This window comes from Lasiosphaeria miniovina (assembly GCF_030549165.1).
Source record: "Lasiosphaeria miniovina strain SMH2392-1A chromosome Unknown B0T26scaffold_8, whole genome shotgun sequence".
Lineage (NCBI taxonomy): Eukaryota > Fungi > Ascomycota > Sordariomycetes > Sordariales > Lasiosphaeriaceae > Lasiosphaeria > Lasiosphaeria miniovina.
In genome coordinates, this window is record NW_026848227.1 from 1,457,157 (window position 1) to 1,480,945 (window position 23,789).

The window sequence follows — 23,789 nt, forward strand, 5'->3', positions numbered from 1 at the left end:
GTTGGCACCCGCTCTTAGCTGTGGACTTTTCAAATCTTTCTCTGCGCCTCGATTGCCTAATTCACAAGTTTTTGCCGAGTGGTATACAAGTTTTAGCTGAGTAGACACAACTGGGGAGTACACAAGTTTTTGCTTCTACGTCACTCTCCGCCAGGGCAAGCGTGAAGCCCCCCCAGTAGACACAGTTTGCTGTCGGCAACCGCTCCTTGCGTGGACTTTTCAAACCTTCCTCCGCGCCTCGACCCCTAATTCACAAGTTGTTTGCTAAGTAGTACACACGTTTTGCTGAGTAGTACACACGTTTTGCTGAGTAGTACACACGTTTTGCTGAGTAGCACACAAGTTGTAGCCAAGCACACAAGCTTTTGCTGAGTAGCACACAAGTTTTTTGCTGAGCAGTCCCAAGTTGTTCGCTACCGGCACCCGCTGTGGACTTTTTACCTTCCTAGCTTCCCCCGCCAAGGCAACCGCAAACCCCCATGCCTATAGTACACAAGCTGTGGCACCCGCTCTTGGCCTTGGACTTTTCAAACCTTCCTCTACGCCTCGACTCCTAATTCACAAGTTGTAGTACACAAGTTTTGCTAAGTAGTATAAATTTTAGCTGAGCACACAAGCTTTTTGCTGAGTGACGCTCCTACTTGCTGTTTGCGTAGCGTCGTGCTAGAATCCACAACCGCATACTACGGGACATGCGGAGAAAAATTCGGGTTTGTTCAAGGTCGTAATGTGGCGTGTTCTCACGTGTTGTTTACGACACATGCCGGGAATTTCCCAGACCGAGGCTTGGCACAATTTGCAACGAATCACTTGATATCATTTAGTTCTGGATTCGCTTCTATCTCTGTCTGCAGATACCTGAATAGCTACCAAGTGCTCCTTTTCGCCATGTCTTCTATCTGAAACAACCATCGTATACCTCCCCTGTTGGCATAGTCTCTGAACGGGCCATGGTTGGAGACTTCATATTTCCCGCCGACTTCCTTGCCTCCATCTGGGCGACAAATTCTTGTGCACCTTCAAAGACCAGTGTTCCGTGTCCATCCTGACAAGTAGTAGAAAAAGTCGCTCCGCTGGCCAGATGACCTCAGCGTCCTGTCTATCAAATAAGCTAACAAATGTAAAAACCTCAATCGGCGAGGTAGAGATTCGCATCGCTTCGGTCCGTCCGGTTCGGGGTGGTAAGACGTCGCTATAATGGTCTATGATAGAGACTAGACGGCGGGTATCTTCCTCCGGGATACTCCACCAACGTACTACCCCACCCAGAAAGGCGACGGACCTTGGCGTTCTAAGTTTATTAATCGACGTAGATGATGCCCCTAGAAAATAAACCCAGGGGTGATGTTCCTAAAGCTCCCCTAATGTGACGCCGTAGCGCAGAATGGGAGTAGTTGGCGGCAGTGACGTCGCTGCTAAAAGTTGCTATGGGAACGATAGGGTCAAAATAGATGTTGCCAACGGCCATGCTTAGGCGATTCTGTGAAGGTCATGCTAAGCCCAATCTTGGACTGGCTCCTGCGGAGACTTCTGGACTGGCTCCTGTGGTCTGGACTGGCTCCTGCGGAGACTTTAGGGAGTTCTGCTTGTCCTGGATCTTGGACATCACTGTTCACCTCATTGTCAGCATCATTGTCTTTGTCATCCAAGTGCAGTACCTGGTCGACTTGGCTAGCCAGTTGGGCCACCTCGTCTCGTACACGTTTCGTCATACCTTGCAACTGCCGCCCGGCTTCCTGGTCTCCCACCAGTTGACGCCACTCGGTTTCCAGTTTGTCACGCCAACCCAGCGCGTCGGCCAGCTTCCGCACGCCCGTGTCGCAGTCGCCCAGAACCAACACGTCGTCGGCACGAGTGCCCAGAGAGCCCACGCGCTCCGAGTTGAACAGCACTCGCGGCACGGGCTCGGGCACTGAGTCAGGCAGCGCGGCAAAGGGGTTGACCGAGAGGCTGGTGCCGAGGACTAGGGCGAAGTCGGCCGTCTCGGCCAGGTTCCAGCGCTCGTAAAAGAGTTCGGGCAGGGCCTTGTGGAAGAAGACAATGTCGGGCTTGACCAGGCCGACGCAGAGGCCGATGCAGCGGCCGTGGCTGCTAGCCCGGTTGCAAACGAAGCGGTTGTAGCGGCCGTAGCCCTTAGCCTGGCTATGGATGCAGCGCGGCACCTCGGCGCGGGCCACGTGCTCGCGCATCTTGTCGTCGGGGAATGGCGCCCCGCAGTCGATGCAGCGTTGGCTGGCGAAGCTGCCGTGGGCCTCGACGATGAGGTCAGCGGGGATGCCGGCGGCGCGCTCAAGGCAGTCAATGTTTTGCGTGAAGAGCTGGGCCAGGAGCCCCTTGGACGCGAGCAGGCCGATAAAGACGTGCGAGATGGTGGGGCAGAAGGTGCCCGGATACAAGTCCTTAGCCAGCACGTAGAACGGCTTGGGGTTCGTTCTGAAAAAGTCGAGGTCGAACACGGCCTCGGGGTAGGGCAGATTGAGCGCCGCGAGGTGAGCGTACAGGCCCGTCTCGGACGACCGGAAGTCGGGGACTATTAGCGGATCAGCAAGCAGTCCAAGGACAAAGTCCCAGAGAAGAGAGCAGTCCGAGGATAAAGGCCACAAGAGAAGAGAGTAGTCCGAGGATAAAGGCCACGAGAGAAAAGAGAATAAAGGCCGGAGAGAAAAGAGTAGTCCGAGGACAAAGCCCACGAGAGAGGGGCAATTGATGCCCAATTAGGTGTACTTACTTCCCGCGGCCGTGGAGATGCCGGCGCCCGTCATAACGACAATGCGGTGGGCCTTGCCGGATCTGATGTGATCGGCGACGGCGGCCAGGCTGCGCTCGGCCAGCGTGACGGCAGGCGTGTAATCGCTGACGACGGGCTTGTCATCGCTGACAACGGACTGGTCATCGCTGACGACGGGCTTGTCATCGCTGACGACGGACTGGTCATCGCTGACGACGGACTTGTCATCGCCGACGACGGACTTGTCCGGATCCATGCTGCGTTTTTTGCTTTCTGTCCCTCTTGGCTGGATTTCTGCGTCAGTGGCAGGCCGTGGGCGGCGGGCGAGGGCGAGATGAGATGTGAGATGACGAGGAGCAATGCCGGAAAAAGGTGAGAGGTTGTAGGGTAATCGACAGGTCGGCGGTTGAAATGTGTACAAAATGATTTTGTTACGCTCGAGAAGGAGAAAATTATAGGTGTCAAAGTGAAGAAATGCTGACCCCGAGGTTGAAGAGTAATCAATAGGTCGGCGGTTGAAATATGTGCCGAATGATTTTGTTACGCTCGATAAAGAGAAAATTATGGGTGTCAAAGTGAAGAAAAGCTGACCCCGAGGCTACAGTGTGAATATTTGTGGATACGGTTTGCTGGTTTAACTAGCTTTCCTGGGCGCGTAGGAGATAACGCAGGCCAGCCCCGCTTATCTGCTTGCCTGCGGTGATTCATCCCACCTCGTAGCTTCCGTTTGCATGCAAGCAGGAGTTAGCAGCAAATCTAGATGATGGTCGTTAATCCCCTATAATCTCGAGATATCAGTTTGTCTTGGAAATATCGGTTTGCCTTAGAAGATTACCAACATACCGCAGAGACGTCTATACATATAGAAGCGTAGCGTCTTGAGCATGGAAATAACCATCTCCTAGGCAGTAACGCAACGGGCAGAATAACGCAGAGGTAGAATAACGCAAGAGGCAACCCCGCCTTGTCTGCTCCCCGTCATCACCTACTCGTAGCTTCCACCGTGGTTTTCAAGTCGGCAGTCTGTAGAGTCATCACCGGCACGCAGCTTCCGTTTGCTTTCTCAGTGAGCAGCATGGTTGTTAATCCCCTATATAATCTCAAGATATCAGTTTGAGTCTTTGAAGATTAGCGATATATAGCAGAGTTGACGTCTGGAAATAACTAGCAACTGCTGGGCAAAACGGAGCATACAGTCTGCCTTTGTCTGCAAGTTGCCTCGGACTTGTCTGCCGCATCTACGGTTAACCGCCCCTGCTACGGTTGGCCGCCGCTGCCCTGTCTTGCTGTCTGGTAGCCAGCTCTACGTGCCCGCCCTGTTGCCTCGATCTTGCCTCGGCGTGTTGTGTTAGCTGCTCGCGTAGGCAGCCGGGATCCTCATCACCCACAATCAGCTTCACGTTGGTTTCTAGGCAGCCCGGGATGTGTCATCACCGACACTCAGCGTCCACAGTTGCGTTTGGATATAAACAGGATACAGACAGGATTCAAACAGGTGGATAGCAGCCGTTGAGGCAAACAGGGGGCAGCAGCCTTGAGATGCAGTAACAGCAGCCTGAGATGCAGTAAACAGCAGCCTTTGACATGCAGGAGAAAATAGTAGCGTTGTTAATCCCCCACTATGACTTCAGTTCTTAGAGAATGAAGATTACCTGCCTTTGACATGCAAATAGGTGAACAGCAGCCTTAAGATGTAGTAAATAGCAACTTGTGATGTAGTAAATAGCAGCCTAAGATGTAGGAGTGAATAGTAGCGGTCGTTAATCCCCTACAATGACTTGTCTTGGAGAACAAAGACTACCTGTCTTTGACATCAGAGTGAACAGCAGTCGTTAATCCCCCACCATAATACGAGATTACTTGCCTTTGATATCAGAGTGAACAGCAGCCTTTGAGGTAGTCTGGTCCATCCCATGCGTTAATTTCAATTCTGTCCTGTGCATCATTTCCTCTTTTGTTTTTCCAAAAACAGATTAGAACTATATACACTTCAATTTAAGCTATTTTTCTTTGTGCGCAACAGAAAGTCCTGCTTGAGTTCAGGCTGCCCTGGGCGGAGCTAAGCCTGTTTGGAACGGTAGTGCGGGTTCGCACGGTGTCCGCACTTCCCGATAGAGCAGAAAAAAGTCTACCTTAATTTATTATTTCGTTCGACTTTATCTTTTCGCTTCTGCCCGCACCTCCAACACCACCTGAGAACCAACATCCCACCAACCTGCGAATAGCTTTTATTCCCCGTCAACCGTCTGCCCGCCATTTGCATCCGCATCTGGACTGCAGATTCCCAAGACTCGCCTCACGCTACCCAGCGTCCCGAGACTTACTCCTCCGGCCCACCGATTTCTGCCTGCCTTACGCGCTACGATTGGCCGTCGTTGCGCGTTACGATTGACCGTTGTTGCGCGTGGTCTACCTAAAAACCGTAATTATGGGTGAGCACCACCGCCCGTACTTGGGATAGCCCCGCGCGCCCTTCGGGCTGCAATCTGAAACTTCTCCTTGACATCGCTATTAGCTGACACGATTCTCTAGCTCCCAAAAAGAAGGAAGTCCAGAAGTTGTCGCTAGTCAACTTTATGAATGATGCTTGTGAGTTCCCACCCTCGCCAAGGCGCCTGCCAAATTGTTCGGCGGGCGGCCAGTCAAGCCGTCTCCCCCTCCACACCTTATCATCAGTCAAACCACACCTCATCATTAGTCAAACTGACCACGTCCAAAATAGCGTACGGAGGAAGTTCGTGGGCCGATGAAGTCGAGGATACCATTGGTAAGCTGCATCCCCAACGTCTTAGTATTCTCTCTGTTTACGCCGGTTCTGGTATACGGCGTAATCTGAATTGAATTTGGCCAGAAGACGCTAACTCCTATCAGGCACTCAACCTCTCCCTACAGGCGGCCGTGGCTATAGAGGCTCATACGATAACGCAAACACACAAGGTTCGCCGAGTCGTCACTACCTATAACCTTTCTGTGACGTGGTTTATTGACCCTTCAATCTAGGCTATTCCTCTATCCGCGATAATGTCCCTCAGACGCTTCCCAATAAGCCACCATATATGGCTTATCTCGGTAACCTGTCCTACGACGCCACTGCCAAGAGCGTCAGCGACTTCTTCTCTGGATACAAGATTCTCAATGTCCAAATGGTTGAAGATCGCGAGCAGAACCAGCCAAAGGGATTCGCATTTGCTGAGTTCGAGAAGCTCGAGGGCCTCAAAGAGGCGCTGACCCGCGATGGCGTATCATTCAAAGGACGAAGCATCAGAATTAAGATTGCTGGTCCGCGTAAGTCGTCTACCCAATGCGTTATTAAATACATTCCAATATATCTAATAGCGTGTCTTTATTTAGTCAAGGATAAGTACGGCAGTGGAAGTGCCAAGGACAAGTACAGCAGTGGAGGTGGTGAGTCGACACGCGATTTCAGTGATTGGTCACGCAAGGGTCCTCTTACGGACTTACCTAGCCGCGGCGGTGACCGCGGCGGCAACCGACGGGGTCCGTCTGATTTCGGAAAGCAGAGAGCCCCCGGCCAGTTCTCAGGAGCCGATAATGGCAAGGTCCGAGACTCTGGCAACTGGGAGAGACGCGGACCGCTTTCGCCTCTATTGCCTCAGGCTAAGCGCCGCCCTGAGTCTCGGGATGGTTCTCGTCTCCGCACTAACGATGGCGCCCGTTCCGAGTCGGTTCGTGGTCCTAGAGGAGCTTCGCCCACCAAATGGGGCCTAGGCAAAGGCCACCCGGCGACGACGTCAACCTCGCGCCCGCCTCGCCGCAAATTTGCTAACCGTCCCAACCGCCCTGAGCGTGTTCCCACGGCTGCTGAGAAGGACTCGCAGTGGCGTAGCAATATGCGTCCCGATTTGACGGGCGAATCTCCCGTCCAGTCTTGCGAGGGTAGTGAAGCCCCTCCCTATCCCGCTGGCCACCCGGCTACTTTGCCTATGTTGAGGCCCAAGTTGAATCTCACCAAGCGGACTATTTCAGAGATGCCTGCCGTGCCCTCCCCGGTCGCGCCAGCCACAGAAGCCAAGGATTCTAAGGCTAGCCCATTCGGTGCTGCCCGTCCTGTCGACACAGCAACACGGGACCGAGAAATTGAGGAGAAGCGCATCCAGGCGATCAAAGACAAGAATCATGCTGATAAAAAGGCAAAGAAAGATAAACGCATCGCTAAAGAGAATGCTATCAAGGAACCTGCCGCCAGGGAAGCTGCTGCTGCGGAAGCCGCCGCCAAAGAGGCTGCTGCCTCGCTGGAGCCAAAGCGACGAGAATTGCGAGAAGCGCGAGAAACGGCTAGGATTGCCAAGTCTCGAGCTATGAAAAGCAGAAACTGGAGGTCAGGCTCTGGAGATCAGCAAGCACCAACTCGTAGTGCCCATGCCCCTAATGCCCCCCGTCACGAAGAGGCTGCTGCCTCGCTGGAGCCAAAGCGACAAGAATCGCGAGAGGTGCGAAAAACGGCTGCAATTGCCAAGTCTCGAGCTATGGAAAGCGAAAACTGGAGGTCAGCCTCTAGAGATCAGCGAGCACCAGCTCGTGGTGCCCATGCCCCTAGTGCCCCCCGTTGCGGTGGTGGCCCTCCTCGTGGGCCCCGTAGTGATGCCTGACAGCCGCCGCAAGCAAACGGCAGCGGCCCGGCTCTCGCCCCTATCCCCCAATAGCAACCGGCTCAGGCTGCTACCAGTACCACCGGCGACCAGAGCCCATTGACGTCAACCGTCGACGAGGATAGCTAGATAACCGTCCCCAATAAAGCCCGGCGCGGCCATATGTAATTGCACACAGAACGTCTTTTCGCCACCTCGGCTCTATTTACAGGCGTTTGGAGCGAGGTTCGCCACTCTGACCGCTAATGACTCATCCCTTCTCTCTTAGCCAGTGTGAATATACCACACTTTGTTCCCCTTTGCCCCTACATACCCGGGGCCGATTGCCGTACACTCTTCTCATAGCCTTAGATAGCCAAACGACGTTATCCCTTTGACCGCGAGAAGACCCCACGTTGTATCAACCCCACACTACCCCTGTCATCGCAGGGGTACGCGAAGGTACAATAAAAACATTGAGAAGCATTGCGTCTATTGTTTTGGCGGTAATTGACGCTCTACTACATTTCAAATGGACTCAACCGACCCAATCCTAGACTGTATTACTATTGCTGTTCTACCTGATGACCTTACTAATGCATGCACTGCAGCATGCGAGCGCGAGGGTGTTGGAGGCTGCACCTACCTGCCTGATGAGCTGGCTAACACCGAGGCCGGCACGACCTTCGAGCCCTTTGTTGTGCCCGGTCGGGCTGCCGACAGTGCAATGTATCACTTTGTAACAAGGACGATTGTTGGTACTTATTCCACCAGCAAAATAGATAGGGAATTGATGTACCGTTGAATGCGTGACTTTTAGTTGGTTCAAACCCTTGTCTGGTACGGGAATAATCCTGGAGTGGGGTCTTCTCGCGGTCAAAGGGATAAAAAGCACTTTAACGCCTTGCCCTGTGTAGATCTGTACTAGCTTGCTTTTGTCACCGGCATCTGTATTCTGCTGTTCCAATGTGGCGCTCGACATCGCGTTTGTGAGACCATCTACGGCACCGTTGGCAGCGGCGGCAGCTGCCTGTGCTTGAGCTGCCTCGGCACGGAGCGAGACTTTTACCGCCTTTGAGGGTAGAAGCAGCCTCGAGGGTAGAAGCAGCCTCGACGAGGGTGGAAGCAGCCTAGAGGGTGTGAGGACCCGTCCACCAAACTGGCCCTCAAGCAGCCAGAGCCGCCCAGACCCCCCGGGCCTATCAGAAGCCTCCTCGAGGCCCCACCTACCCCACTGATAGACGAAAACTTATTCGCGAGCACGCGACGCGTTGTCGGACTTTTCCTTCTTTCCCTCCTCAGTTTAGAATCTTCGTCGATAGCACCCAATGGACTGAGTTCACCTCAATGCCTTGCCCTGGTCGTGACATTTAGAATCTTCGTCGATAGCATCCAATGGACTGAGTTCACCTCAATGCCTTGCCCTGGTCGTGACAGTTCTTCATAAAAATTGCTAGCATATATACTTATTTCTATAATTACGTCGATAGCTGGGCAAAGTGGGGCGTAAGAAGCACCAAGTAGTTAACTAGGCCAAAAGCGGAACACGCTAGAAGCGGGACATGCTGGAAGTAGAATATACGTATAAGCCAGAGACAATCAAGATTCAAATTACTACCATTTAATAAAGCTACTCGCAAACAATATAGGACTGCGTCCTGTCGACAGGGCCTTCTTGAGTAACCCCGGCCTCAATCTGCGCCTGTTTGATCTTTGTCATGTTACAAGAAACCGTTTATTAGGGTCCGCAGTAACAACAGCAGCCTTCTTTGAAAGCTCCAACTGCGCCCGCAACACAGCGACTTTGTAAATTTATGCCACGTCGACGTCCTTCTGAAGCCTTTTGCCACCTTCTTGAATAGCTCCCGTTGTGCCCTGTCAGCCTTCTTCTTGTTGAATTTGGCTAGCTGAATCGTTAGGTCCGCTACCTTGTAGTTTTCCTGCCTCAAAGCCATCTTCCGAGCCTTGTAATAACGCACAAGCATTTTCCTTTTTTTGCCCACAAGTGTAGCCTCTGACTGTAAAGCGCTGTGTCCATTGACGTTGTGTCCTTTGTTTTCCAACCTCTTCTTCCTTCTCGGCAATCAGGGCGATACGGCCAGCTGGGCAGGGCTTCTTGATCCTCTGTCAGCATCTGTGCCGAGCGGTGAGCCAGACGGCGTGTTGTGGCACTGCGACCATGGCGATGAAGTGTTGTAAGTGGGATGCCATACCGCTTTTCCTAGGCGGCCCGGCGTAAAGAGACGCCATTTTCGACCATTTCGAGCGCATTCAATACGCACTCCTTGTCGTAGTCACACATATGATAATGCCCAGTCAATTCTGCGTCGAATGCAGTAGAAAAGAAGGAATTTGAAAACGAATTGAACAAGTTGTGCAGCTGAAGCGGTGTGCGCGCGCGAAGGAAATGGTGGCGTTAGTGGCTTGCACAGCATGTTCCGCTTCCAGCGTGTTCCGCTTTTGGCTCAGTCGACTTAGCCCGTCACAGAGAGGCAGTCTCGAATCATACACATAGCCTCAGCCTGTGCTTAGGTTGCAGTGAGGAAACCTACGAAACCCCAAAGTAGGGCGGTGCGAAACGCTGCACCTACTCAGTGCTCAGTGTGATGAACCGCGCCCATTCTGGGCTAGTCATAGCTCTGAAAGTGGGGCCGGCCAATAGGGATGACGAGACAGGCATGCGGGGCAGAGACCCGCATTTGCTCTGTGCGGTGGGGTACGGAGGAACGGTTTGGTTGGCTCTACGAGGTTGCTCTGTAGCTCTGCCAGGGAGCAACGGAGCAACGCTCTGTAGCTCTGCTAGGGAGCAACAGAGCAACGACCTAATTGGCTCACCTTAGATAGATATATACGACGGCCGTAGCCACGGTCTTAGATAGTTCTTGCTTAAGTCAGGTGGGAGACTTTTGGAACACCCCTGCCTATGGAACAGCCCCTGAATCGGACCCCGCACAACACCACAAACTTCAATTGCCAACAACTTTGTCAATTAATTAGCTACAATGATGAAATCTTCAGTATCGGATTCTCCTGATTCTTCTCTTTCAGAATAACTAAGATCCTCTCTGCCAGCCTCTCTCTGTGAGGCACGAACCTCCTCAATTCCAGCGAACTGCGTATTAGGGTCGACTTGGACCTTCCTTCTCTTTCGGCCTCTTGTGCGTTCTAGGCTTTTTTCTGCAGCCTCTAATTGATGCGCCGTATTGGCTAGTTGGAAAACCACGTAATCGAAGGCTTTTGCGGCCTTGCGTATGAAAAGTCGGTCGTTGGCAGTCCGTTTCTGGCCGGCTAGAAAAACCTGCCCCTGAATACGGAAATCCTTCGGCTTTTTAGGGGTAAACCATATAGGCCGGCCCTCCGAATTCTTATTTAGAATGGGGTTATGGACCTCTTGAAGGTCTATAGAAACCGTAGAGGTCAGTTGACCAACGTCGCCGTTAGAATTCTTAATAACAAGGCCGTTGCTTAGGGGCTTCCTGAGGCTGACTGGCCAGAGGCCTGTAGCTTTCCAGCTGGCTTTGATATTAGATTCAGTCATTCCATAGACCCTGGCTTGCCGGTAGCATTCTAGGAAGGCCCTCTTTTCAGCAACAGTGCCTTCGTCGAAGCCGGAAACAACCTCGTTATGCTTGGCTCTGTACCGGGCTTTTAGAGGGCCGAAAACCGATAAATCCAGGGGCTGGAGAACGTGGGAGGTGTGGGCTGGTAGAAATAACAATTGTACGTTATTAGAAAAGGCTAGCCACATGAATTCTTCGGTGGTATGACTACCGTGGCCATCTAAAATAAGGAGGCGCTTCTCCGAGGGGGTAGCTGGCCGAGTCTCTGGAAGAAAGATATTGCGGAGCCATGCGACGGCAGTATCATCGTCAGACCAGCCGTTTTCAGTGGGTTTCCACTTCCAGCCCTTAAATGGCTGTAAATCGCGTGGATACCATTGTTGTTGAAGGCTTCCACCTTTGAAAATGACGACTGGGTTCAAATACCGGCCGTCAGCGGAAATACATTCGATAATCGAGGTCCAAATTCGGTCTCCTTTCTTCTTTTTCTGGAATTTCTTTCTTTCCTTAGATCCAACAACCAGGCCGTTATCTCCAATGCCAGAAGCAATGCCAGTTTTGTTGGATTCAGCACCTCAACTTTCTTCATTTATCTCCCTCCTTGTTCTTTTTGGTCCTGCCAGAGGGCCTCTATTATAGTTGTAAATGGTGGCAATGGTGGTGGCAAAAGTAGCCACACCAGCTGAACTGGCCACTTCATTTCAGCTCCCCTGAGCCTCTTTTCACCTCGGATGACCACACCAGAGCTCAGCTGGGATGAGCTCTATTCCACATGCAACCCTTGTCCATCTGACAATAGCCAATCCAACAAGTTTCATCCATATTATACCTATGCTTGGCTGGAATAGCCTCCACGCCTGGAGGCTTCAAATAGTCAAACCAAGGCCGGATAACGGCCTCACAGGCTCGATCAGCACGGTTTACATAGATTCTCCGAGGCCTAATTGTAGAAATAGATGGATTTCTAGCCAAAAACCAGCTAGTCCAGCGTTTTCCGAGGGTCTCGTTATCTTCGAGCATTCTTCTAGCTAGTTTCCGAATTTGGGCGTGGGTTGGAGGGTGACCGAGCGACCCTTGGAATAGAATCCATTCGGTTAAGCGTTCTTCCATAGCCGGAGAAAGCTTTTGATTAAGAATTTGGGCCTTGGAGGCTGGCTCGGAACCACGAACCCGATTAAAGAGAGTAGTAGGGGGGATGCCGTGATTTTCAGCAGAGCTACGGAGTAAGCCGGTTTCTGCATACTCTGCCAGCGCATTCTGCAAATCCAACTGAGTATATCGCTTCATCTTTCATTTCTCAATTGAATGGAGAAAAGAAGATAAGTATTGAAGCAGAATTGGTCGAGTTGCAAGCGATTGAAATAGGTGAGTTGGGTGGCGAGCGGCAAGTCCTTGATGACAAACCTTGTTCCAAATCCAGGGGTGTTCCATAAGCAGACCACCTGACTTAGTTCTTCAAGCAAGCAATACACATTCACTGCACTCATATACTTTGAGTGGCATTCCGATTTGACTGTATTACCCGTGCGATAGGAGCTTGCCCTTTGTTCTATCTTCATAATTACCAACCCCAGCATCCTGTAGAGCCCGTGCTCCCTTACAGACAGACGACCCTAACAGTCGAGTGGTTTGTAATAAGAGTGTTACGGTCTTGGTTCAAAGGCGCAGAGGGCGTTGTCCCGCTCGCTGCAGATTGGCTGGAGCGACATTCAGGGCAGGGCTCTCGGCAAGAAGGATGCGGCTAATCAGGTAGTGCTCTGTGCGGTTAGTTGCCAAGACCTAAGAGAGCGCACAGAGCAGGACAATTAGTGGGGCCCATGGCAATCTGTTGACAGATCGCCCCGGGGCCCACAGAGCGCAAAGAAGGGACTCTAATTAGTTACTCGTAGTTCTATATAGGAGCTAGCAGCATGCTCTCTCTAGGAGACCGGTTCTGCAGCTATCAATGCATCTGGTTAAGCATACATTGGTTGTGTGTTGAAAGCCTGTCTTTCGCAATCTGTGCACGATACTCCTTGTCTCCTGTCATCTCTTACCTGCCGTCTAGACCCCCACAATCCTAGGCCGGGCCTAGCTCCGTGGACCTGTTGTCCAGATTGTAACACAGAGTAGAAAACGCGGCAATAGTAGATCAGAAACTGCGGCAACAGCAAATCAGAAGCCGCGGAAACAGCAGGTCAGAAGCCGCGGAAACAACAGAGCAGAGGGAAGCCGCGCAACAGCAGATAAGCGTGGAAACAGCAAATCAAGAGGGAGCTGCGCAACAGGGTGAAAGTGAGGGAACAGCAGAAACAGCACAGCAGATTAGGAAACGGTAGACTAGATGAAGCCGGAACAGCAGACTATGTGATGTAATAATGCTCTCCTGACTGAACTTTGCCACCAGCTACTAACGATAATCGGCCAACCAGGCCCTAACAATGATCGGCGTAACCAGGCCCCAACGCTAATTGGCCTTATATACGCTGATGCCTACGTTGTTGCCTGATAATCGTCTCTTGTTCATAGATAAGGTCTTCTTTTCTTATTTTCAGACGAAGACTTGGACACACTTTCATTATGCGCAACAGAAACCGGGAATAGCAGATTAGAAACCGCGGACATAGCTCGCACTAGAAGCGTTGCCGGAGAATGCGGGCGGGCTACCCTGCTTGCAGATGGTATTGGATGCGGTTGAGATGGATGAAACCGCTTGCTAGGCGCCTGTTGGACAATGTGCAGTGGAAAATGTGTGAGCAAATCTCTAAGGCGGGCTAATCCGTGTGATTCTCAGTGTGGTGCACCGCCACCGGCTCTCGACACAAGAGATGCCAACAGGTCAGTCGCGTTGGCTCCTCGACACAAAGATCAGCCGCGTTAGCTCAGTCCCGGCAACTTGTCCAGCGGATGTGGGGTCCTAGGAATCTTGTCTAGCGGATGTGGGATCCCATCAGCCGTCTTGTTGTTGATTGTGTTTTGAGCGAGAGACTGAGGCTGGCAATCTTGTCCAGCGGATGTGAGATCCCATTAGCTATCTTATTATCTATTATATTTGGGCGAGAGACTGAAGCTAGCAATCTTGCCCTTGGAAGACTGTCCTCTCGGATAGCAGCCCTCGTTGGCTCAGTCCCGGGGAATCTTCCCAGCAGCGGATGGGGATCACAAGCAAGAGATGCCAACAGATCAGCCGCGTTGGCTAGTCCCGGAGAATCTTCGCAGCAGCGGATAGAGATCCCATTAGCCGTCTTGTTGTTTATGTTTAGTCGAGACTGAGGCTGCCTGCCCTTGACACGAGGCTGTTCTTAGTGCCCATCATTCCAGGCGATCCTCTTGTTCTGGTGCCATCATTCTCATGCAATCTTCTTGTTCTAATGCCATCAACCCAGGCGATCCCCTTGTTCTAGTGCCGTCATTCCCAGGCGATCCCCTTGTTCTAGTGCCATCAACCTAGGCGATCCCCTTGTTCTAGTGCCATTTTTCCCAGGCGATCCTCTTATTCTGGTGCGGCTGATGCTTGTCACGTTCCTGGTGGCCTTGTCACGTTCCACAGTGGCTGTCACGTCCCACCGTGCCCTTGCCTAGAGGGAGAGTGTGCGGCGGGTGAGGATGCCTCAGCATAAGACGGAGGAGGCAGATATTAGCTGCGAGTGGGAGGCGGAGGAGTAGTCGGCGGCGGCGGAGGGGGGGAGTGTTTGAGTGGTATGTCGGCGGCGGTGATGCTGGGATTTCCAGCGTGTCAGTAAGTGGAGCAGCAAAAGCACAAGCGTGACGAACAGAACTCACCAGTGACAATCAGTGGGAGGCGCCGGAGGGGGGCGCTTGAGGCGGAGGTAGAGTGTTGAGTAGTATGTCAGCAGCGGTGATGCTGGGATTTCTAGCGTGTCAGTCAGTAGAGAAACAAAGCACAAACAGGACTCGCCTAGTGACAATCAGTGGAGCAACGAAAGCATAATGTGGGAATTGCCAATCAATCAAGATCAGTACACGGGCCACACCCGCCCAGTGGCGCAGCACTTGACTGCGGGGTACCTTGACTGAGCAGTGTCCCCGTAGTTTGTGGTCCTTTTGTTAGACACGGTGTTTAGCAGACTTGATAGACATTCAGGCGTCTTAGCACTCAAGAATTCATCTTTCAAGCTCGCTTTCCGTAATCGGGCACCAATTTCGCTAGGAATCTTGGGGCTGCCAAGCTGTATAACCCCCCTGTCAGCCATGTACTCTCTATTGTGGGACTCCGTACATGGTAATTTGTAGCCCAAAGTCGTCGAATTCTGCCATTTCTTCCAGGGTGACGGAAGCGTTGAAAAAGTAGGGTTCGTGGTGCCAAGGGGCTGGATTTATGTCCTTGAAGAAACGCGGTTAAATACGCTTCAACTATTACAACAAGCCAGTGTTAGAATGGCAGGTCATTCTTACTGCTAACTATAGTAACCGTTGTGAGGGTGGCGTGGTTGTGTTGCTCGTATTCTCCATATCTACCAAGTCTGCCAAACACCGTGTCTACCAAAAGGATCACAACTGCGGGGACACAAAGGCGCTCAGTCAGAGTACCCCGCGCTCGGTCAAGGTACCTCGCGCTCAGTCAAGGTCCCCGCGCTCAGTCAAGGTACCCCACAGTCTTAATTCCTACAGCCAGACTTCTACTTGTCCACATGCATCTTGCAGCGCTACGAGAACAGCAGCGGCGTCGCGAAAAGCCTCGCCAATTAAGAATCGACCCCCCCGGCCTGTGATAACTACTGCCGAAGCTGCAGAACCACTCGCCGACAGCGCGGTTAAATCAGCGTCGGTATTCACTCGGGTCTTTGAGCACTTGTTAACCGCAGGTGTCATGGAGGGTGCGGTGGGTGCCGGGACTGAAGCTTGTCGTTGAGCACTTGTTAACCGTCTTGCAGGGTGTGGTGGGTGCCGCGGACTGAAGCCTATCGTTATCATCATTAGACTCGCTGTTGTCGTCAGATTCGATCAAATCAGGTATCTTGGCCAGAATCTTCGCTGTCGACGCATCTTGTGAAGCCTGTGTATCAAGCTACGATGCCGAGCCGTCTCCTGCCTCCAACATGTAGCTACCAGTTGCCTTGCCAGAATACTGATTCACCTTGCCAGAATACCGATTCGTATACTTCTCCATCACCAAGAGGCTATTGAAGCCAACTACAGGTTCTTTGTCTTGTTCTGCGTGTAAAGGGCTTCCACACTGACTCTGGTACGCTTAGCAAATCTGTCTCGTAATCACGTTACGCCAAAGTATTCAAGCTTCTTCTACCAGAAATCGCCGTCGTTCTGTATCATACTTGATCCAACGATTTGAGGGCTCCATGCTAGACTACCACAGCTCTCGCAACGAGCTGCAACCTCTACCAGAGGGCCATGATCTTTCTCGCACTGTTGAAGAGCCCCCCACTATAGGTTTCTCGCTCGCGAGCCGATAGATTTCAGCTTCCTCAAGCAATGCATCACCTTTCATACTGGCCGTGCCTCACATATCCAAGATGTGTTCAGAGATGAGGTCAACAAGCGGGCTACCCGATATAGCACGCGCCTGTGTCCCAGGCCCTATTAAGACTCAAGCTGACCAGACTTGATGGGCCCTCTTTAAGCATATTGACTAGATTAGCCCACGGCCCTGTCACGGTACGATGGTGGGTATGAAGTAGAACCACACTCTTTGGCTATGGGATTTAGCATCAGGGAAACCGGTCCAGGAGTTTTCTCGCACAATAAAGAGTCAGGAGGCAGGGCTGCAATATGATCGCTGTGGGCAGGCCTGCGGGTGCGTGACCATAAAGCAGAACACACTCTTCAGCTACGGGATTAGGCGCTGTGGGCAGGCCTACGGGTGCGTGACAGATTGCAGCTTCGCAGCTTGACCGTGGGCATGAAGCAGAATCCATTCTTCAGCTATGGGATTTAGCACTAGGGAAACCGGTCTGGAGTTCACCGCACAAAAAAGAGTTAGATTGTCACCGCACATTCAACTAGATTGCAGCTTAGCAGCTTGAGATATATGATCGTAGCCATGAAGCAGAACCACATTCCCGCTATGGGGTTAGCACTAGGGAAACCGGTCTAGGAGTTCATTCCCGCACAACAAAGAGTCACATTTGAAGGCGGAGCCCACACTCTTCAGCCGGATTTAGCATTGGGAAACCAGTCAGGAGTTCACCGCACAGCAAAGAGTCAGATTGTCACCACACAGTCAACTAATTGAGGTAGGGCTGTAGCAGATTGCACCTCGGCAGCTTGATGGTACGTGTCACGGTCGCCACTGGGGATATAACAAGATAGATTCAATCGGCCGCATTGTATTTAGAGTGTAGTCCCGGCGCGTCGCTACCCACGTGCTCAGCACCGCCACCTACTTCCCCGCGCCCTGCGCGGTCCCTGCGATAAGTTCCCTCTTTTCCTTCCTCAGCTTTAAATCTACATTCATTACTGCATTACGTGTGACTTCTCATGCGGGCCGGCACAGTAGGCACGAAGCAGAAGCACTTCAGCTATGGAATTTATCATTAGGGAAACCGGCTTATGAGTTTAATTTCTCGCATGACAAAGAGTCAGAATCACACTCTTTAGGCCGGATTTAGCATTAGGGAAACTGGTCTCGAGTCTAATTTCTCGCACGATAAGAGATTGTCACGGCACACTATTTTCTCTAGTCTGGGCAAGTGTCGAGCAGAGACGGCTCTGCTAATAAGTCTCGAAAATACGCTAGCTTCAGAAACCGCACCATCGACTATGGTTAGGAGAGACAGCTTTTCCCGTTCCCATATCGTCTCTCGGCACGAATCCTTTTTCACATTCGCATGCTAGCCTGGAGCACTAGGCATCAAAGCTCGAGACGCAGTCGTAGGAGGTGGAAATCGGCCACGGATAAGGACCCGGAGACGAGGTGCAGCTTTGGAAGGGTTCACGGCAGACCTGAGCTAGGCAACTTGCCTCGAAAAATACGCCAGCTTCAGAGGTCCGCACTATCGATCGACTATTGAGCTAGGCAATTTGCCTCAAACGCCAGCTCCAGAAGCCTCACCATCGACTATCGTGAGGAGAGACATCACGAATCCTTCATCACATTTGATGCCGTCTCCCCAGTACAAATCCTTTCTTACATTCGATGCCGTCTCCCCGGCACGAATCTATTTTCACATTCGATGCCGTCCCCCCGGCACAAATCCATCTTCACATTCGATGCCGGCCCGGAGCACTGGGCATTCAAAGCTTCGAGGCCTAGTTATCCCATCTATGCTTTGACAGGTTTACGGCAGACCTGACTGCCGCCCGGCCAAAGCATCATTTCCTCTAGTCCGGCCCGAGCCTATACGTGGGGACAGCACTCAGGTAAGCAGCCTCTACGCTCACAAAGCCCTCTAACCAAACGTGTATAGTGCTAATCCTCAAACAAGGCAGCAGTCGCAGTAGTTGCCCCCTGAGCAAGACGGCTCTCCTGATAAAGTCTCGGGTCTCGCCACGCTCCCCCGGTCCAAAACAAGTCAACAAGCAGCGGGCTACCCCGAGTTGCTGCGCAGCAGTTGCCACCCCCTAGGCAAGGTCGAACAGGGACGGCTCTCCTGACAAAATCCCGACCACGCTCCCCAGATTGCAGCTTGGCACATGATGGTGGGCATGAAGCAGATGCACACTCTTCAGCTATGGCACATGATGGTCGGCATGAAGCAGAACCACATTCTTCAGCTATGGGATTTAGCATTAGGGAACCGGTCCGGGAGCTCAATTTCCCGCACAACAAAGAGATTGTCACCGCACAGTCAACTAATCAAGGCATAGCTACAGCAGATTACAGCTTGGTAGCTTGATCGTGGGCACGAAGTAGAACGCACTCTTCAGCTATGGGATTAGGGAAACCGGCCCCGGAGTTCATTCCCGCACAACAGAGTCAGATTGTCACCACACATCAACTTGGGCGCTGTAGGTAGGCCTACGGGTGCGTGACCATATTATAGCCCACTACATATTGCAGCTTGGCACATGATTGTGACTCCTACAGTATGGGCGATCGTCTGTTCATGGACGCGAACTCGACGGGAAATGTCACGGTCGCCACAGGGCTCATGTGACAGGATTGATTCTATTGGCTGCATTGTGCTTAGGGTGTGGCCTGTGTGCACTGAGCACCACTACCTATTTCTCCGCGCCCTGCGCGGACCCGGCGATAGATTCCTTTCTCTTCCTTAGCTTTAAATCCACATTCGTTAGTGCCTTCAACCATTGACATCCCTACTGCGTAAGGCGGGCTGTCACAGGAAAGAAGAAGAGAGAAAAATAAAAGAAGAAAAATTACAATAACTCCAAGCTCTCTCTCTCTCTCACAGAAAGCCGATTGTGATCATGTCGAAATAGTATTTCTCCCTCTCTCCAACATGCCCAACACAGAGAGGTGGGTGATAAAAAGATACAGAGGCTCTAAGCTAGATCGGATCGTTGGGGCAGTTTCTATACCGCAGCCCCCTAGGCACGAAACAATGCAAGCCGTTATAAGGTTGATCATTTAGTCCTTCTCGCCAACTAGCCCCCTTGTGCGGTTCATGAAGTTGAATGTATCGTAAACAACAAGGCCGACTCTCTCTGGAGCCGCGAGGAATATCAACCTGGACCGGGTTTTGTGCGCTGACAAACTCTCCCGTGAATGGCTTGCTAGAAGAGCCTCGGGGCCGCTCCCCAGGTCTAAGATGTGTTCACCACGTTCCCCAGGTCCAAGATATGTGCAAAGACGGGGCGCGTCATCTCGAGCGCCGGCCCCTCGGGCATGACGACGCAGCAATATAGCTAGCAACGCTTATACAAAATGTTTAGGTAGAATAAGCTCGGACGCCGAGTCTACCACCAAGACAGACTGCCGCTAGTGCTCGGCCTCGTCGCCATGAGCGTCTTTGCCGCCGTCTTCACCCGGCGGTTGGGCTGCTACGTGCCCGCCATGCTGCCCAGCCCCGTGCTTACCGCCGTCGGCGCCGGCATGCTGGCCGTGAGTTGAGATGAGGGGTTTGCTCTTCCTCGGGTAGACCAACCTGGGCAACGTGCCACGCAGAAGGGGTGCAGGGAAAGTCCATGGAAGGGAGTGGCGCGGTGAGAAGAGATGAAGATACGTGCAAATCGCAGGCAGAAGCGGCTTGTTTACCCCGCGCGTCGCTATTATCTTCGGTGCAACCCGCACCAAACTTTGTGTGGGAACTGACTATTCTTATCAAGGTATTAACTAGTCTGTTCGAATGATGCGATTTATCATCGACGTAGCCAGTACCTGAATGCCGCAGCCACAAAGTAGAGAGCCGCAACTACACCATAGCGAGGTACTAGAGCGAGGTACGCATCACTCGGGTATTGTCTTAGCTAGCTAGAAAATAAAGGAAAAGAGAAAACAACCCCCCCTCAGACGTCACACACTTATTCGCCGAGAGGACGCTCCGCCGCCAGAGAGGCAGAACCCAATGCGCCCGCTCTCGTCCCTGAGAACCCGTGGCCATGACTTAACCCCTAATTCACGAATCAAGCCCAGCAACGGCTTGAAACTGGGTCAAAGTTCAGTCCGTCTCGGCCTCGTTTCCCGGATTGTGCGATGGAACGCACCTGTGCCTCCAGGTTCTCCTGGCGTTGACCAACGAATTGTGCGATGGAAAGCACCTGTGCTTCTAGGTTCTCCTGGCGTCGACCCAGCTCGTCCTGGCGCTGATGTAGGGGTTCGTTGTTCCCCTCTGTGGAACGAGCCCCGCTTGCAAACGAGTCGGAATTGCCAATACAGCCGACAGCAAAATTGCCGGCTTTCGTGGTACCGGGTTTCTGCTGTGGGTCGTCAAGCACTGCGCCGGTTGTTGCCGGAGTGGCGAGCGCTGTATCGACGCGACCTATCGTCTGTTTACGAGCATAGTTGGGGCGCTCTAGTTGCATCTCGGTTATTACGTCCATAACCCAGCTAATAAAAGAGTTAGCGAGATTCGTAGCCAAGACTGCCGTTGACGTACTCTAAAGGAATCTTGCTCAATTTCAGGATACGCAATCCGTTATACACTTAGCGGCAAGCCCGGAAGAGATTGCCGTCCTTGTTCGGATTCATTGTTTTATCGGCCTCACCATATCCCTCTACCTCGCCGGCAATACGGGAAACTTTTTTGGCGTTGCGGAAAGCCTCGATCACGGATGGAAAGACAGGGCGACAAGAAGCACCGCTACTGTTGCACTTTGAGCAAGAGGTCGCATCCGAGGTCGTCTCGAACTCGCAGTGATAACCGTTTATTAGACAACGCTCGCAACTGCCGTCGTCGAGAGCTCTCGTCTCGTCGACCTAGACGAGATTTGTCCGTTAGTAAAACGTAAGGGACGCCTGAACCACACGAGAAAGAGAGCACTTACGTCCTTTCTAGCGCTAAGAGCGACGCCGTGGGCTCGCTTCTGCACAATGTTATATTAGTAGCTGGCTACGGAGTCGAGTAGGCAATCTACAAGGTCGAGGAAGTGCTTACATAACGCGAGCCGTGAAGATCGGCAATCTCGCTGGTGGCGGCTCGCTTCAGCGACCGAGGCAGAATAGACGAGGCAGCATAGGGGAGAGTAGGCAGTGCAAGCGACGAACACTTCACGTCTTCACCGCTCGCGCTACCAAGGCGGCCTAGCGGGCCGTCGTCGTCGCCGCCGATGAAATCATTGAATTCGGAGAGTGCGTTGGCACGCGTGCCATAGTTGCTGGGGTTGGACATTGTGGTCTTCTGGCAGGATGGCAAACAGGAAGCGCAGTCGTTGAATGATCCGGAGTACTGGCTACCTGCGTCAAAAGAGTATGTAGAGGTTAGGAGATAGACGACTTACGAGAATGCGGACTGGGCAATAGTAGGGAAGAAGGAACGAAGCGGGGTGGCCGGCGCGCAGTCAAAAAGCGTGAGTGCCGCCCGCTAACGTGCTCTGGGTATCACTGATGGTCAAAATGATTCAGGGCTGTGGCCTCTTTTTTTTTTTTTCCCGCAGCTCTGGTTACGCTGCTGGTAGCAAAGAAGAAACGAAGCGGGGTAGCCGGCGCGCAGTCAAAAAGCGTGGGTACCGCCCGCTAACGTGCTCTAGGTACCACTGATGGTCAAAGTTATTCAGGGCTGTGGCCCCTTTTTTTTTTTGCGGCTCTGGTTGCGCTGGTAGTGTGGTGAGATGTGTTACGTAATAATGCCCTCCTGACCGAAATTTGCCACCAGCTTTGAAACCAACAACGCCTCCAACAAGGCCGAAATACCGGTCTTCTGTTCGAGGGATAAATAAGGCCTTCTTTTTCTCTTTTCTTTTCTCCTGCAACAGATTAGAACGACAGATACTTTAATTAAAGCCGATTTTGTGCGCAACAAGATGGATGCCGTCGATGATAAAAAGCAGGTGCTCTGCAAGACGACCACGAAAAGGCTACGTGCGGGGCGGGCCACCCCTAAGTGAAATTATTTCGGATACGAAGTCCACTCCCACAGGCGTAGACGAACAGTTCAAAGTTTCACAAGGCATTGAGATCAAAAGCGTAGTGATAAAGTGTGAGTTGTACAATCAGCCAGCTAGTTCCGTGATGCTTTCTACTGGAGAGTAAGTGCCATCTGCCTAGCCACGACGCGGCTTGTATACCTTGGTGAGAAAAATGGTGCCCAACCAGAAAAAGAAAAAGAAAGAAAAAAACTACCCCAACCGCAACATGCCGATAACGAGCACCAGGGCCAGGTTTAGACGCAGTTGGGAGCATCTGACAGCGGCGAGCCCTCCTTAGCAACGTCGTTCTTCATATCGACGTCGCCATCCTCACATCGACGTCGCCGTCCTCACGTAGCCTCTGCATCCCCGGCTGGCGGCGCAGCGCTACCAGATTCAAGACTCCTGTCTGTGCGCCTGCGTAGTGACCGGTCCCAGCGCCGCGATAACGGAGCGTGCCAAACTCCCGAGCTGGGTGTCTCTGTCGTTTACGCGCGACTCCAGAGAACCAAGACGGGCAGGCAGATCCTCTAGCCTCGCCTCGATCGCAACCAAATCTTCCCACTGGGCGTCCCTATCGACTACGCGCAACTCCAGCCCGTGAATACGGTTGAGCAGCTCACGTAGCGCCTCGATAGTAGGGCCTCTAGTTACCAATTCGTTCTCTCACCCCTCTAACCTCTTAACAAACTCCACGCTGTGATACATGTCGTCCATGCGCGCCAGCATGTCGTTCACGGCCTTTTGAGTAACGACTACAAGTCAGTATACGGTAGCAGCGAGAAAGGGGTAGAGGGGTGCTCACAGCTTCCGAGTCCGCAACGGTAGCAACCTTGCCGCTATTTAATCCCCTCTGTAACGCACAGTTTAGTAGTAGCAGACGCAGTTGATCGGGGAGAGCACTTGCGTACATCGAGCCATGAGACAAGCTATCATCAACGCACCGCTTCCGTCTTGACCAGGGACGTAAGGATGGCGACTTGGAAGAGTGGACGTAGTTTTCGCCACAGGAAGTGAGCCCGCGGCAGCAGTCCATCTCGACGGTCCAGCGCCGGTGTCCTCCATGTCAGAGGCTTCGCCATTATATTCAGTGAGCATTGTTGACGTTGACGTGTCGATCTGTCTGGTGAGCGAGGTTGTAAAACGAATGATGGATGCTCTACGTTGGTCAGCCTGGCCCTGTAGGCGACATGATTGTTGGCCCTGCAGGCGACATGGTTGTTGGCACGAGGTGGCGGGGAAGACTTACGACGGCAGGTGGGCGGCGAATGAAAGCGCGCCGTTGGCGTGGGTTGGGTAGGGGAGCAGAAAAACTACCAGCCTGACAGACAACAGACAATATGATAGTCGGCAGACAGACAATAGACAATATAATTGATGGCAGACAGACAATAGACAATATGATCGACGGTAGAATACGCGATACACGGCGGGTGAGGAGGTGATTGAAGAAGTGAGCGGGGTATTCCCGGAAAAGGCTCGCGGCGATCA

The 23,789-nt window shown here is 52.4% G+C and overlaps 4 protein-coding genes across 4 annotated transcripts; 1 reads left to right on the top strand and 3 right to left on the bottom strand.

Moving 5' to 3' along the window:
• Positions 1 to 1,640: 1,640 nt before the first annotated feature.
• B0T26DRAFT_609524 (NAD-dependent deacetylase sirtuin-2) lies at positions 1,641 to 2,858 on the bottom strand (the record flags this gene model as incomplete). The annotated part of the gene is made up of 2 exons (XM_060435878.1): positions 1,641 to 2,530; positions 2,729 to 2,858. Coding segments are annotated over 2 exons (1,020 nt in total), but the record flags the coding sequence as incomplete, so codon positions are not given.
• Positions 2,859 to 5,156: 2,298 nt separating this feature from the next.
• On the top strand, positions 5,157 to 7,489 carry B0T26DRAFT_806927 (uncharacterized protein; the record flags this gene model as incomplete). Its single annotated transcript, XM_060447211.1, has 5 exons — positions 5,157 to 5,160; positions 5,261 to 5,317; positions 5,451 to 5,495; positions 5,729 to 6,013; positions 6,080 to 7,489. 5 exons carry the CDS (start codon positions 5,157 to 5,159, stop codon positions 7,336 to 7,338), a joined length of 1,650 nt encoding a protein of 549 aa, XP_060290179.1. The 3' UTR covers positions 7,339 to 7,489.
• A 12,555-nt stretch (positions 7,490 to 20,044) lies between these two features.
• On the bottom strand, positions 20,045 to 21,820 carry B0T26DRAFT_806928 (uncharacterized protein). The gene is made up of 6 exons (XM_060447212.1): positions 21,672 to 21,820; positions 21,329 to 21,619; positions 21,219 to 21,257; positions 20,940 to 21,150; positions 20,439 to 20,713; positions 20,045 to 20,380 (listed from the first exon to the last, which is right to left on the bottom strand). The coding sequence occupies exons 2-6, from the start codon at positions 21,560 to 21,562 to the stop codon at positions 20,351 to 20,353; spliced, it is 789 nt and encodes a 262-aa protein (XP_060290180.1). The 5' UTR covers positions 21,563 to 21,619; positions 21,672 to 21,820; the 3' UTR covers positions 20,045 to 20,350.
• An 874-nt stretch (positions 21,821 to 22,694) lies between these two features.
• B0T26DRAFT_876348 (uncharacterized protein) lies at positions 22,695 to 23,635 on the bottom strand (the record flags this gene model as incomplete). Its single annotated transcript, XM_060448103.1, has 4 exons — positions 23,243 to 23,635; positions 23,104 to 23,151; positions 23,005 to 23,039; positions 22,695 to 22,944 (listed from the first exon to the last, which is right to left on the bottom strand). Exons 1-4 carry the CDS (start codon positions 23,378 to 23,380, stop codon positions 22,695 to 22,697), a joined length of 471 nt encoding a protein of 156 aa, XP_060290181.1. The 5' UTR covers positions 23,381 to 23,635.
• Positions 23,636 to 23,789: the final 154 nt, after the last annotated feature.